Raw genomic sequence first — 15437 nt, 5'->3', positions numbered from 1 at the left:
AGCTGATTATGTGAAGCAATGGCGGCCTCATAATCCATCCTCCACATGAGATTTTTATATCCTACGTTGGCGTCGATTTAGGCTTTTTCAGCACAGATCCGGCGAATTAGAGTATGCATAAGGTATAACTGAGTTTGGGTCTCCGGCCTCGTCTCCGACGGAGATGGTTTTCCGGCAATTAAAAAAGAAGCCCTAAATGCTTTCTTTTTCTTTTCGGAAAAAAAAAATGGGTGAAAAACCGTTTCAGAAAATCAAGATTTTCTCATAAAAAAACCCACTCCCGCCACATTATCATAAACTAGTTCTATACCCGTCCGGTGGACGCGCATATTAATGGTATAATATAATAAGTATTTTATTGTATGTATTATAAAAGAAAACATTATTTGTTTAAAACAACAAAAAATGTGTGAGTTTTTTAATCGAAAGTGTTTCGTATGCTAAGCCTTGAAAAACATAGCAAAGCAAGGTTATTAACAATTTCAATACGCATCAAGTTTTTAAATTAACCATTGACTACTAAAACATAAAAACATAGACATGAAGGTGAACGTACAACGTCAGTAACAATCATGTAAGCTAAATAACAACCATATGTTAAAGTTTCATGAAACACAAATGTACTCTACGAAGTAAATTTTTTTGGCTTCTGAAGTGATTTCCTAGGCCTTAGTCTCTCATGGGAGTCAGCTACGACACGTTCATTAGTCGATGTGGTGGGAATGTTCGCATCATCAGTATTCACCTCGCGTGTAGAGGTAGCAGAATTTAGTTCATCGTCGGTAGACACAATAGCCTGCATTTATCACAAAAACATTAGAATGAAAAAAAAATCAATAATATAGTCGTTGTCAAAACTTAACAAAATATACCAATGATATCGTGGTAATAGTTGAAACTGATGAAACCCGTGGTCCCCATAACGCTTCCTCTGCCATTTCCCACTCATCAGTTGTGATCCTTGATATAAACGCAACGTCGTCAGCTTCAATATCTTCGGTAGTCTCTTCTGTAGGATGTGTACTTGTACCAAGAGTAGATGTAATATTAGCTTCAGCTACCGAGATTGCATTCTCTCCAATGTATTTTGACGCTGTAAAGCGTTGAGAACAATGAGGTGGCACATTATATCTATCAACCTTAATCCTAAAAATGACACTTCTAGCACATAAAGTGTCAAGCAAATAATACTGAGCCCAAAAAGGATCATCAACACCCTATACAAAACACATAAATATTACTATGTTAGTATTAATATTAGTATACAAGAAAGCACACACACAAAATAAATAACACAAGAACACACATCTATAATATACACACATACACATATACTTAGATATACATATATGCATATAATCAAATATTTGAAAATAAATCTTAATAGTTAACCTCTGATAAACTCCTAATAACCAACTCTTCTGCGGTTATGCCAAGAAGAGCTACAGCAACATCGTCGAACAGAACACATGTCATCTCAACACCATTATCAAGCACACGAACAACCAATTTGTAACTATGCAAACATCATTGTTAGAATGTTCGTAATATAAAAAAAATTAGGAGAGTAACGTATAGAAACTTACGCTTGGCGTGGGTTGGCAACATCTTTTTTACATGCTGGACAATAATAAGCATCATCAACGAATTGGGTCTTCTTACGACACGTAGAACATCTAATATACTTCCAATCATCCGTAAAATCAATATCAATTATTGTTGCAGCGATATTATACATTGTGCCCTACAATAAAAACAATTAAAAATCCTAGAAATGAAATACAATAACAATTATTTGAATATATAGTTACAAAAACAATACCTCAGGAACCTCCTGTTCACGTAAGTAGCGATAAACATCAGAAACACAATTGACATGAAAGTCTTTTTTCCTTTGTACGTTTGATTTGAACAAAACAGGCACCGGCAACCTAAAAAGGCATCATGTAAGTTGGGTTAGACATAATTAGTTTTTTGAGTCATAAATGAGCATTAAGGTAATGAAGACTATACATATTCTTGAAGACGTCACAAATTGGAAGTGGCAGATTAATATATAAATGAGAAGAGACCGTTGACGTCAAGCATGGAGCACCTAATAGAATAACAAACATACGTACATGAAGTATACATATAAGAAAAAAACTATTTAAACGTATTTTATTTTGTTAGATAAACATACCTTCAAACAATCTAACTGTAACAACTCTCACCAAAACTATTATTTCTTATTATATTTTGTCCAATAGGAAACCCTAATTGAGACCCCCAAGTGATACTGCATGAACCCTAAAATTTTCAGAACAATCGAAATCAGGATCAGGGCCCCTAAAACTCAGGGGGGGTATTTCCTAGTTAGTATTATCTAAACAGTTTTTGATAGAAATCGAATTTTCTCGAACCGTCGACTCACCCAAGCTACTGGGACGCGTGGCTACCTCATATTAAAAGTGACCTCTCGCGCCACGCGCCAGGACCAGGTTTCCCTGTCGTGACACGCGAGCGCGCCGTTTTTCCAGTATAAATAGAGGAGTTTGGCACTTGATTTCCTGCGTTGGTTCGACGAGCAAATTCGATTCAGGCAACGAGATATCGTCGAAATACTACAAAAACCCACATAATCTCGAAATTCTGCCGCAATCGGGGTAATTACTCGATCGCTATTACGATTCATTTCCGGGATCAATATGTCCAAAGAATGTCTAAGTGCCGCCCACATTGGGCTATGCTTTATCGTTTGTCGGTAATCCGATAAATGAGCCGAAGCATTGTACTTTTTCGTTGTCGATAATTCGATATACGAGTTGAAGTACTATACTTTGTCGTTTGTCATTTTGATAAATGAGTTGAAGTATTGCACTTGGTCATTCATTGTGAGAATTTGATCTCGGGAAATTATCGTAACTGCTGTATTAATCATTAACCCGGTTTTTGTGAAATTCGTTAAGGTTCGAATCTCATGACTACCGTTAAAGGTTTGATTTGGGTTTTGCACCAATACGTATTCTATTCTGTTAAACCACCAAAAACACTCCCAACTACACCCTTACAATCAAACAAACTATTAAATCATCAGAAGATCCAGAATAATAACGTACATGCTTAATTATCGGGAAAAGTAGAATCAAGAAGTTTGTTAACTCAATCCTGCATGATGATTAGTGAGTTATTCCTCTTTTGTAAATTCTTTTCTCACAGTTTGTGAGTTATTCTTCTTTTATAAATTCTTTTCTCACCGTTTGTGAGTTATTAACTATTTTACAATACTCCAAATTCATTTTCCGAGATTATAATACCAGTGATTAAGTTGATGTAATCACCAAATTACAGCCAGTATGTGGGGTATTGTGCACAATATTACAGTTTAAATCATTTTAGGTGGGCGAACCTAATTTAATTGATTTACGTCATTCATTGGGGCAGCCAATGGTGATATGACCACTGTCACAGATTCGGTCGAGTGACAAATACTGTGGGTAGTTGGTTGATATCAGAAACATGCGTAAAAGATCTTAACACTGTGAATAATCATAAAACGTGTCATTTTCAGTAAAATGAATAATTCACTCAGTATTTCCCCGCTGACAAAATCTTTTTAAAACGCGTTTCAGGTAATTACAATAGATTGGAGTAAGGATTGGATCCGACACTGAAGGACTTCAAGAAGTGGCTTATTTTCAAATTAAGAAATATTATTTTTTTATTAAAAGCTACCTTTGTAAAACATGGAATTTATTCCATCTTTTTAAATAAAATCCGGTGTTTCTAAACTCTGATATTTTTCCTAACTCACGGTCCTGATGAAATTCCGCCGCAATGTTTTTCAAAATAATCACCGGTACCACTGGACTGTTCACGGCACCGATTCCGGCCAGATGGGGTCGGGGGTCGTGACAGAAGGTGGTATCAGAGCTAAGCCACTACTTTAAGACTATAAGTGTTGTGATAACAATACTTAAGCTTAAATAAAAGAGTTAGGAGATTACTATTAACTTAACTGGTAGCACATCTGATAGCATTTAGACTTGAACATAAGAAAAGATGCCTTAGTATAAGCTAAGCCACTTGTTTATGCAAATAGGTGTTATAATAATACCTAAGCGTAAACGGAAAATTTTAAACTTAATATTATTTGATAGCACTCTGAATGATATTTAAACTCGAACTTAAGAATTTTGTCTTAATATAAGCTTCAAAGATAAAATTACTTATATGAGTATAAAGAAGTATAATTGTTATTCAATAAGAATAACAACTAGCAGGCAATAGCATTTAATTGCTACTTATTCTTGTTTATTAGTATTACTTGGTCACGAATAAAGATATATTATGGAAATACAAATTTCCTTGATTCTGGATGAAAGTCCTAATAAAAGAGACACTTTTAAAAATCTTGAAAAGATACTATTTATGGGAAATAGAAAATTTTCTCCGATAAAACTGGGTATAGAGTAGCAGACTCTCCAGTTTGTCCGGATATACTGAGATTACCTCTCCGGCGAGTACCGGGTAAGACGGGGTATATGATATGTCAAACAAGTGACAAGATTTCCCTAAATAATATCTTAACCAGATTTCTGACTGGTCCTTGGAAATATGAAATTGATAAATACATTTGATTTTATAAAGGATATGTATATTACAGCATGTGAAATATATGATTATATAAATATCTATAAGAAATTTCAAAAGCCATAACAATTGATAATTAGGAATAAAGCACAAGCATATGTATATAGATTTCTTTATCAGGAATCTCTGACATATATATCTTTAATTTCGATGTCAAACATTCTTTCGTTTGATCATCTACCTCGTAACTCGTGCAACAAAATAATATTGGAAACCCATTAAATTGGGACACCATCAAAAATATATAAGAATTTCCAATACGTTACCATAAACTACTAACGCCAGTAAGAAGCCGGTAAAGTTGTGCTAATGCACAAGAAAACACATGAAACTTAAATTATACATCCACAAATGTCGAAGTTTATCACACACGACTTCCAAAGGCAAGATCTTTGAAAAATATAAATTAGGCACGATGATACCTACACTAATTCCATCAGTAAAAGAACTCCTAAATCAAAAATCGGCACTTTGCCACATGACCTTACAAACAATCAAAATATCGCTGAGATACGTTGGAACAATATTTTACAAACATCGGTGCATAGTCTAACCTGAGTCATAATTATTAGTACTACAAAAGAAATCATATAGTTTTGCACATTCCCTATTTCATTTCACTTCATTCGACATTCTCTGATAATGTCATTAAACAAATAAGTTATCACACGAAATTCCAGATAAAGCTCTTATATTTCTTTTGTTGCAATTCTGACTTCTGCCTATAAAGAATTGACTTTCGTGTTTTCCACTTCTTTTAATGGTAATCATACCATGAGGATTTCTTTCATAGCAGCAAATATTGATCTATTTCATTTCTTGGTAAATCCACACGTTACACATGCACTGTTTGTTGCGCATATGGTTCATTTGAGTTATGAAAACCATAGGAGGGCAACATTCCAATTTGTTGTTTTATCAAAAGTTCAAATATCATTTCACTATACTTGATCTTTGCATTGTAAACCGCGTTTTTACAAAGCAATAACTCTCTAATATCGAAGCAATGAGTCTCTCGAAAAAAAAAAAAAAAAAAAACCTCGAGTTTCTTTTGAAAAGTATACATGGTTTTGTTGTGATCATGTCGAACTTTCTTATTCAAACTCGGTTTATTCAAAATCAGTTAACTTGCTCGCAATACATATTCCATTCAAAGTCCCATATGATGAACTGCAACCATCATATTCAAAATAATCCCAACAAGCACTTCAATTCTCTTGAACCATAACATGCTTTCTTGGTCTCCAACTTCATTGAATCATTTTCTTTAAATCACGATCACCTTGTGGTGACGTTTTCACAAAATCTGAAGCTTGCGCTAATCTCGGATTAATTATTTAGTTATTTACTTATTTTGAATCCGCTTTGTTGATTTATTCTATACAAACAATCTTAACACAATTATGTGCTAAGATAAGGATACCCCATTTCATGTCCTATTTCCGTGTATCTCTTAAATAGTTCTTACAGCATCAATCGAGCCTTTCGTGATATTTATTATCATCATTGATCGAAAAACATTATATAAATTTAAAATATAAATTTTATTTATTTTATATGGAAACTTACATAAGTAATTACCTAATTTATAATATAGTATTACTATATTTAAAATTCTTGTTAAAACCATTGAGGTGCAGAATTTATATTTTACATATAAAATTATGTTTGAGGTATACTCTCATTTTAGTTTTACTTAGTTATTTATTATTGGTAATTTATATTAATTTTATTATTAGTAATAATATTAATAGTGATAGTGTTAGTATTATTTTAAAATACTAGGGTTATTGTCAAAGACGGGTATTGGATAGCCTAGCCTTAGTTAGGCATGGACTGATCACCTATGCTTAAACAAGGCAGTACTAACCAATATCCAACAATGATAATAACTATTTAATATAAATTAAGTCATCATACTTATTTAGTAAATTTCAAATATATATACAAATATTTTTATAGAAATATATATATATATACTTCGTACTGTGAAGAGAAAACATATTTTCATAAAACAAATAAAGAGACTAATAAAACTATCTAAATAATCGCCTAAATATTCATAAGCAAGACATGTTATAAATAAACTTTTGGTTAATATTTCACAACTATTAAATACTTATAGAAATATTCCTTTATAATATGTACATATTAAAATATCAAATGTCATTTACGCAAGCCAATATTTAAGTATGCTCGATATTAAAATAAACATTTATTATTCTACTTTCATGATACCCTAATCTTATAGTAAACATACTTGATTTTAAAAATAATAATCATGAGTTCCACGATATTGGGTAAACCTATTTATAAAACGTATATTATTATTATTACGGGTTTTGATATTTTAAACCTATCTATATTTATTTATTATTCTGCGTTATGATAACATAAAAGGAAAAGGTATTTAGTAAACCAAAATATCACCTATCTTTAAATCAAACATTTTGATTAAAATCATCTGAATACAATTTTGTATTAAGACAAAAATACTCTAACTTTATTGTCTTTTCATGTATTCTTACAAATCACCCATCTCAGCACATTGATTTTCTCATATCATAATTCAATATTTGCCGAATCATTTTCATGGTTTCATTTCATTTTTAATTGGTCAACCTTAAGTCTTCCTTAGGTACCAATCAAGGTAAGTTTTCTTCTGACAAAGAATTTTACTAATTCCAAAAAGTTCTTCACATTCATTTTAAGAATCTATAGATCATATATCTTTTGGCTTAAACCCAATCACCTTGAAAAAAAAAAAAAAAAACTATACCATTTCATCTCATTCGTTTGAACATTTCATTTTTGAAATATCTAGATTCGCTTCCTTGAAACGCACAATTTCGAAAATGGTGAATTTATTCGGTCATCATTATTGAATTCTTTCAAATCATTACCAACGCTTTGTAGCATCCGAATAGAGTTGTAGCCTGTGTTAAACCCTATTCATGAGTCATTCGTTTGATTCGTCATTTTCTTGGTACAATTATGTACTCAGATTACAATACACTAAATCCTGTTATCTATTACCATCTAAGTAAACAATACTGATTTTCGGATAATCATTAACAAATCATTTTCCATACTTCCATTCACAAATAAATATCTATCCATTCAGAATCTCCCTCAATTGATCAAAGTAAGTTCATTTCGAACATTAAATCCAATTGTTTCTATAAATCATTTTTAATTTTAAATTTTCATACCCCTCAAAATATCTTTTGATTCCATTCCACGATACATTGTTTCTCTTAATTAGAAGAAGAAACATAACTCAAGAAAATATCCTAGTCCAAATCTCGAGGACGAGATTTTTATTAAGGTGGGGAGGATGTAACAACTCTCACCAAAACTATTATTTCTTATTATATTTTTTCCAATAGGAAACCCTAATTGAGACCCCCAAGTGATACTGCATGAACCCTAAAATTTTCAGAACAATCGAAATCAGAATCAGGGCCCCTAAAACTCAGGGGGGGTATTTCCTAGTTAGTATTATCTAAACAGTTTTTGATAGAAATCGAATTTTCTCGAACCGTCGACTCATCCAAGCTACTGGGACGCGTGGCTACCTCATATTAAAAGTGACCTCTCGCGCCACGCGCCAGGACCAGGTTTCCCTGTCGTGACACGCGAGCGCGCCGTTTTTCCAGTATAAATAGAGGAGTTTGGCACTTGATTTCCTGCGTTGGTTCGACGAGCAAATTCGATTCAGGCAACGAGATATCGTCGAAATACTACAAAAACCCACATAATCTCGAAATTCTGCCTCAATCGGGGTAATTACTCGATCGCTATTACGATTCATTTCCGGGATCAATATGTCCAAAGAATGTCTAAGTGCCGCCCACATTGGGCTATGCTTTATCGTTTGTCGGTAATCCGATAAATGAGCCGAAGCATTGTACTTTTTCGTTGTCGATAATTCGATATACGAGTTGAAGTACTATACTTTGTCGTTTGTCATTTTGATAAATGAGTTGAAGTATTGCACTTGGTCATTCATTGTGAGAATTTGATCTCGGGAAATTATCGTAACTGCTGTATTAATCATTAACCCGGTTTTTGTGAAATTCGTTAAGGTTCGAATCTCATGACTACCGTTAAAGGTTTGATTTGGGTTTTGCACCAATACGTATTCTATTCTGTTAAACCACCAAAAACACTCCCAACTACACCCTTACAATCAAACAAACTATTAAATCATCAGAAGATCCAGAATAATAACGTACATGCTTAATTATCGGGAAAAGTAGAATCAAGAAGTTTGTTAACTCAATCCTGCATGATGATTAGTGAGTTATTCCTCTTTTGTAAATTCTTTTCTCACAGTTTGTGAGTTATTCTTCTTTTATAAATTCTTTTCTCACCGTTTGTGAGTTATTAACTATTTTACAATACTCCAAATTCATTTTCCGAGATTATAATACCAGTGATTAAGTTGATGTAATCACCAAATTACAGCCAGTATGTGGGGTATTGTGCACAATATTACAGTTTAAATCATTTTAGGTGGGCGAACCTAATTTAATTGATTTACGTCATTCATTGGGGCAGCCAATGGTGATATGACCACTGTCACAGATTCGGTCGAGTGACAAATACTGTGGGTAGTTGGTTGATATCAGAAACATGCGTAAAAGATCTTAACACTATGAATAATCATAAAACGTGTCATTTTCAGTAAAATGAATAATTCACTCAGTATTTCCCTGCTGACAAAATCTTTTTAAAACGCGTTTCAGGTAATTACAATAGATTGGAGTAAGGATTGGATCCGACACTGAAGGACTTCAAGAAGTGGCTTATTTTCAAATTAAGAAATATTATTTTTTTTATTAAAAGCTACCTTTGTAAAACATGGAATTTATTCCATCTTTTTAAATAAAATCCGGTGTTTCTAAACTCTGATATTTTTCCTAACTCACGGTCCTGATGAAATTCCGCTGCAATGTTTTTCAAAATAATCACCGGTACCACTGGACTGTTCACGGCACCGATTCCGGCCAGATGGGGTCGGGGGTCGTGACACTAACCTTGCAAGAGGTCAAAATGATGACAATTGTATTAGCGGCATGACGCCTCATATCCTCGTCACAATACTTAAGTGCGAGTTTGCCCCATAAAGAAACGGTGAGATCCTTGCCACTATATATAATTAAAACATAACCAGGGAGAAAATGAGAAATCATACATTAGTGGTACGTACATGAATAAATGTGTAAAGAACTTACCATTCATCACATAAAACGATTTGTCGTACTTCCTGGTTACATGATTGCACATCTTCCAACCCATTGTCAACATAACCCCACTCGCGGAGAACACCGATCACATCTGCTTATAAAGAATATTTAGATATAACTATGTGATGTAAAGAAAAAAGAAAGGTAATTACCTGTTAGATATGTGTCGTTGTAAGCACGTGATCTAAGGACATTGAATGGAGTCAGCTCAAAAATATAACGTCTAAATGAACACGGCTGCACCGTGGAAGGACTAATCGATGTATTTCTTGTAAACTCAACATGGCAATCCCGTCGCAATGGCCGATACCCCTTATTATATGCTTTAACAACAAATCGATGCAACCGATATACACAACCCTCATCCAAACGGTTACTAAAAAGATGCATTAGATGATAAGGAATTCTTGCATGAATTGAACAATCCTGAAAGAAAACAGCTTACATTATCTAAAAAGAAATTGGTTTGAAGTATTTATGAGACAATGAAAATGCTCACTTACACGCTCATCTGAAAGAATGAGATCAAATGACAAAATGCGATTTGTTTTAGGATTGTACGATGTCCAAGAACGTGAGACCATTACAGTGACTTGCCACCTGTCAGTAACATCAGGCATCAACTCTGAAATGTAACGATAGCCCATTTGTAGATGATGTGAACCTAAACATGTGAGAACAACAAACGGCGTTGATAAGTTTATAATTATAACAACTTAGCATGTGTAATACAAGATAAAGAATTTTTGTAAACATATAAATTTAGCACACAACACAATATGATACAACATTTGGAATAACGCATTATCCAAAGCATTGAATAATAAATGTCCACAAAAAGGAACATAATTTAGTACCTTTTTTGAAATGTAAGTATTAGGAATTCCGTGTTTTCAATGAAGATCAATAGTGAAAAAAATGCTCACATCGACTCATCTCTTGACATGAGAGGCAAGTTGTAAAATACTTCTTTATACACAACATTCCTTGTTAGATTGTTAGCGCACTTACCATTATTGTCAATATAAAAGCGCAGTCCATCACGAGATGTAACACGGGAGGCAACAACATAAAGTTGGCCATGTGTAAATACAGGTTTTACCAAGTAAGCACAAACATGATTAAATGTCTGCCCTTGACTTTTATTGATAGTCATGGCAAAGCAAAGTTTAAAAGGAAACTGCCTTCTCCTAAGATGAAAAGGCCAACATGTTTCGGTTGGAGTCATATCGATTCTTCCAATAAAAGCTTTTTCTCCAACATGCGTACCCGTAATAATAACTGCCTCGATAACACGACGACTTATTTGACTAACCACCAACCGAGTACCATTGCACAATCCTTTTTTCAAATTCAAGTTACGTAGTAAGATGATTGGTGCACCAACCTTTAACTTTAGTACATGATTCGGAATACCGGAAAATTGCAAAGTGTTAAGAAACTCGGTAGGATACATAGCCTGAATTTCGTCAAAGTTATTCGTACTTGGACAAATGGCATCAGCACTTAACAACTCGTGAATCTCGCCTGTCAACTTATCAAGAACATGCAGATTAATCTTATCAACCTCATCATTAGTAGATGACAAAATACAACGCTCTTGTAGGTAGTCAATATCATTAAATTTTTGTGATATGTCAGGGAAAGTATTAGATACTACTGCTTCCATTGGATTATCTAAAACAGGGATCAAAAGATCACGAGGTATACGAATCCAAGTGCTCTCATCTTCCTCGTCAACAGAAATTGTACGAAGACGTCCGGCCCCATATCTAAAATCCATTTATTGAATTGTTGTTGTTGCATTAGAGCATCACTACTAACACTTTGATGTCGCAAGCGCATATTAATTGTTAGACAAAACACCTTACACGCACCCCATATAGTTGAAGACTTATTTACAGATGAAGCGACAATCTCACTACGTGTAGCATGCGGAATTACTGGAAGAATTTGTCGAAAATCACCTCCAAGAACCACACACTTACCGCCAAAAACTCGACGGTCTGCGTCATGGGTGTGATGTCGACAAATATCTCTAAAAGTGCGGTCAACAGCTTCAAACGCATACCGGTGTTGTAATGGTGCCTCATCCCATATGATAAGTGAAGCATCATTAATAAGCTTGGCTAAATCCGACTCAACATCTATCAAGCAGCAAGAATCCTTATCAATATCTAAAGGAATCTTAAATCGAGAATGCGCGGTACGACCACCAGGTAGTAAAAGAGAAGCAATCCCAGAAGAGGCAACAGACAAAACGATCTCGCGGCGTGCACGAATGCAGGAAATTAGTGTCTTCCATAAATACGTTTTCCCTGTCCCTCCACTTCCAAAAACAAAGACAACGCCACCTGTCCCACTATTGACGGAATCAACTACATAATCAAATACCTCCTTCTGTTGTGCATTCAATCCATGAAGTAGATCGGAGAAAATTGTTTCTTCTTCTTGCATGTCGTATGTTAACTCAGCTGCCATCAATCGACTAACAACTCTATTCGTTAAACGAACTTGAGGTAGATTAGGAAAGTCAGCTAGACATTTACCATGACCAACTAAAATTCTGTCAATCTCAATTAAAGTGTCGTTGCAAATTTCCGTGTCCGTGAATACTATATTATCATTACCAAGCACTGTACGACGCTTGTAAGGAATATCTTCAGATAAGTAAGGTAGGCAATCCAAAAAAAATTGTCGTTGATCGCACGGTACAAAACAACAGAATTGAGACAAATAAATCACGAAGTTGATCCCCATACTGCCACTGATAAGCTTCACGTATTGAATCAAGCCACTCAACATCATCTCCTAATAAGCCTAACGCTTTGCAAGCAGACATATAAGTCAGATGCTCAACACCATCAACGGTACGGATATCTTTAAAGCTTAATGGTCCACGTACAACATTTAATAACATACGTAGGTAATACTTTTCACCCATAGAAGGACTCACATAATAAATGTGGCCAATACAATTTCCCCTTTGCCGTGGCATCCATTTCTTGTCCTTTTCATGCCATGTAAAATGTGTTGGAAACTCCACGTATGTGTATGAACGACCCCATGGGAACTTCTCATTCGCACGCATCCATTCAGTAAACTTTGACATGGCAGCCGTAGGACGTTGTGCAACATCCTGAAGCTAGTCATTATCACGAAAATAGACTCTTTGACGTCCTTCTTCATGAAAAGGTAACCGTTCAACAGGAATGTCGCGGTACCTCATATCAAACTGAAAGAGCTTCCAACACGCTTCAGATGAGGAAATATATCGACAGTTTAGGTATTCCTCGATCTCGTTTTCATTATGTAATAAGGACTCAAATGATGTTCTATTTTGAGCACCTTCCAAAACCGCAGTTACACAATCAGGGCCTTTATTTATGTAACCAAAAAGGTATTTTACTAACATACCTTGATTACACCACTCAACGTTAATGTGGCAACCATATTTTACCAACAGGTCACGGTTATAGGGGACCACAAACCGATTATCAAGCTTAATATCTTGAGATCCAACTTTAACCACTCTTGAATTGTTAGGCCTTTTATAACATGGCCATCCATCATTTCTGATGAATGTTTGGTCACAATAAGTCTTTGGGTACCCTTTACCACATATACCATTATGCATACAAGAACTGGAAGGATTAAGCTCACCACATGGTCCGTGCATCGTTTGTTTACGAACAACATCAAAGGCCATTGGGTCGTCCAATTCCGAGGGAAGCTCAGCAGATATGTATTTATCAATATGTTGTACTGTACTAATCTTATCTTCCGGTTGTAGGAAAAGCAAAATGTGACAATGCGGAAGTCCTCGTTTCTGAAACTCAATCTGGTATATAACTACAAAAAACACACGAAAAAAAATCTTACATTTAGGAAAGGAATATTGACTTAAATTGACGTATATAAAATTCAAATGGCAGTAACGAACCTGCTTTTGCTCGACCGAAAATATTCCTTTTCTTTATGTCTCTAATAAGTTCATCGAGTTTTATTTTAAACACACGTGAAACAATGTCAGGTCGGTCGGATGGTGTCATGCCAGGTGTTGTTGCATTAATGTGTCGTGTAATTTCTGGCCATTTTGGGTTGCATGTCATGGTGATGAATAGATCTGGAGCCCCGGCCCAACGACAAACTGCCATAGCATCTTGATATTGTTGGATCATGTATCTAGGCCCACCAGTGAATGTTGCTGGTAGGATAACACGTCGCCCAATTGACTCAGAAGTTGATTCACCTTCAGCAACTCGATCACATATACCGCTATACAAATCTGAACGGATGGTATTTTGGTTTCTTCTATACCAGTTTAAATCGTTTTCAAGAACTTGAGCATAAGCATCCACTACATATGTCAGAAACAAACGACCACTTTTGTGCAATGTCTTAGCCTCAGACCTCCTAACATGTAAACGGTAACCGTAGAATTCTCTTGACGAAACAGTTTTTCGCCTACTTGTTTCCATTGTATCACTTAGAGGAATATTTAGATGGAACCCATCTTCTCCATATGGAAATAGCAAAGGATACTGCAGTGGCATAAAACTTGGGTGCAGTTCGGATATACGCTTTGCAGTGCAACCTTCACGTTCTTCGACAATAATATCACGTGAGTCAGTGGGATTTTCATCACCTGGGATCAATGCAGCTACTTCACAAGCAGTAGGCAAGTCATATTGTCTTTGTCCTCTATTTCGTGTGCTAATCAGACGAAGTCTTAGAGGTTGCATTGATGCATCATTAAACCTTTCCCTTGCCATCCTAAACGCCTGTACTAATGCATTATTCTCATCAAGCATATGCAGCAGGTCACTCACTAAGGTACGAAGTACTGCTTGGTCAGAATTTGCCGAAATACAATTTCGTAAAGCAAAAAAACGATTGTCAATCTCATTTTCTGTGTCATAAATATACAATTGAGCGAATCTAGGACGAGAATCGGGATGTGTAGGTAACAAAGTCCCAATCCTATGGTGGTTGTGTCCATTTAAACGATATGTATAAGGCCCACGTCCATCATTTAATTCCGTAGATATTTTCCCACCAGTCGAGGTAAATGAAAAAATCGAATTTAGAAGCTTGATATTTTCTCTAAATACCCTAGACCGTGGTTCACCATTGTAATCAAGAAGGCTACGCAAAGGTTGAGGAGGATGTTGCAGGAGTGGTAATTTGACATTTCCTTCTCCACAACATAACGAAAAACTTGGAATTGGTGGAGATAGAGATTTTATAGTTCGTTCCGCATACCAAACCATTGCTCCACAATGCACACATATATGGTCTGCATTTCCACAATCCCAGTACGATCGAATTTCTCCTATAAAATGAGTCAAGAGTAAGTAAACAATCTCAATCTCATGTTACATTTCATATATAAAATATGTTGTGCAAGACATGATATGTACGGGGTCTATTCTCATCTTGATGGTCGTATGCTCGGGAAGTCACATGTTGTTGAGGAGTACGTATTCGTGCAGATGGCTGCAGAACCGTAGAAGTTGCGGAAGATTGTACAGGTGCATTTGTGGTACTAAA

At 35.2% G+C, this 15437-nt stretch overlaps 1 protein-coding gene across 1 annotated transcript; it reads right to left on the bottom strand.

The window, feature by feature from the left end:
* Nucleotides 1–13029: 13029 nt before the first annotated feature.
* LOC110888986 lies at nucleotides 13030–15157 on the bottom strand. Its single transcript, XM_022136478.2, has 2 exons — nucleotides 13828–15157; nucleotides 13030–13736 (listed from the first exon to the last, which is right to left on the bottom strand). The coding sequence occupies exons 1-2, from the start codon at nucleotides 15155–15157 to the stop codon at nucleotides 13030–13032; spliced, it is 2037 nt and encodes a 678-aa protein (XP_021992170.2).
* Nucleotides 15158–15437: the final 280 nt, after the last annotated feature.

Source organism: Helianthus annuus, chromosome 11, assembly GCF_002127325.2.
Source record: "Helianthus annuus cultivar XRQ/B chromosome 11, HanXRQr2.0-SUNRISE, whole genome shotgun sequence".
Lineage (NCBI taxonomy): Eukaryota > Viridiplantae > Streptophyta > Magnoliopsida > Asterales > Asteraceae > Helianthus > Helianthus annuus.
This window is presented reverse-complemented; position numbering and strand designations above follow the sequence as displayed.

Excerpts from the sequence above, each read along its gene's own strand:
- LOC110888986 (XM_022136478.2), bottom strand. The coding sequence starts at position 15,157 with ATGGTTTGGTATGCGGAACGAACTATAAAATCTCTATCTCCACCAATT. Across the intron at positions 13,737-13,827 it reads TTTCGGTCGAGCAAAAGCAG|TTATATACCAGATTGAGTTT; the intron begins GTTCGTTACTGC and ends TGTTTTTTGTAG.